Raw genomic sequence first — 1099 nt, forward strand, 5'->3', positions numbered from 1 at the left:
CGGCGGCGGCGGGGGGCTGCCCAAGCAGAGCCCCTTCCTCTACGCCACCGCCTTCTGGCCCAAGAGCTCGGCGGCGGCGGCGGTGGCGGCGGCGGCGGCGGGGCCGCTGCAGCTGCAGCTGCCGTCGGCGCTGACGCTGCTGCCGCCGTCGTTCACGTCGCTGTGCCTGCCGGCGCAGAACTGGTGCGCCAAGTGCAACGCCTCCTTCCGCATGACCTCGGACCTCGTGTACCACATGCGCTCGCACCACAAGAAGGAGTACGCCATGGAGCCGCTGGTGAAGCGCCGCCGCGAGGAGAAGCTCAAGTGCCCCATCTGCAACGAGTCCTTCCGCGAGCGCCACCACCTCTCCCGCCACATGACCTCGCACAACTAGGGGGGCCCCCCGGGGCCGGCCCGCCGCCGGCCCGTCTCCTTTCCTGTCGATGCACGCATTTTCACTTTCCGGGGGGCGGGGGGGGAGACGGGGGGGGGGAAGGAAAGAAGGCAAGCGGAAACGAAAAAAGAAAAAAAAAAAAAACAACCGCCGGAAAAAAGGAGGAAAAAAAAAGTAAATGACTTAAAAATACATTTTTTAAAATGTCATATATTGCAACATATTGATGCATTTGTCATACGTTTCTACTTAAATTATTAAGCACTTATGGTTTAGATGTAATAATAATTATATGTAAGGGTAAATTTTTATTTTAGATATAAAGTTAAAAGCACGGAGGACGCGTTGCGGGCTGCGCTGGCTGATGGCGCCTTGGCTTCGCTAGGGAAAGCGAGAGCGGCCCCCGCCGAGGGTCCCCGGCCGCCGCCCGGGGACGTGCATGCACCGGGAGCGGGCCGGACTGCGCGGCAGCGTGCCACCGAGCCTGTAAATACCGATTTCCTTTTAATACAAAGTGTAATTTCGTGCCCGTGAAATGAAGTCTGAATAGTTACGTGTTACTTTTTTTTTTTCCTCTCTCCCCTCGAAAAGATTTATTAAACTTTATAGTTTATCTGGGTATGTTGGATGCTTTGACAATAAATGACTTTATTTTCTTCAAAGCACCTGGACGTTAATCACTACTTTTTGGCGGGGGGGAGGCGGCGGCGGCGGCGGCGGGGG

At 56.1% G+C, this 1099-nt stretch overlaps 1 protein-coding gene across 1 annotated transcript in view; it reads left to right on the top strand.

The window, feature by feature from the left end:
• PRDM8 (PR/SET domain 8) overlaps positions 1 to 376 on the top strand; it is a 16609-nt gene extending 16233 nt beyond the window's left edge. The window contains exon 6 of the mRNA XM_026081621.1: positions 3 to 376. Coding sequence (XP_025937406.1) covers positions 3 to 376 — 374 coding nt within the window. The remainder of the gene's footprint in view (positions 1 to 2) is intronic.
• The last annotated feature ends 723 nt before the right edge of the window (positions 377 to 1099 follow it).

Source organism: Apteryx rowi, unplaced genomic scaffold, assembly GCF_003343035.1.
Source record: "Apteryx rowi isolate R43461 unplaced genomic scaffold, aptRow1 scaffold_557, whole genome shotgun sequence".
In the NCBI taxonomy this organism is placed as follows: Eukaryota; Metazoa; Chordata; class Aves; order Apterygiformes; family Apterygidae; genus Apteryx; species Apteryx rowi.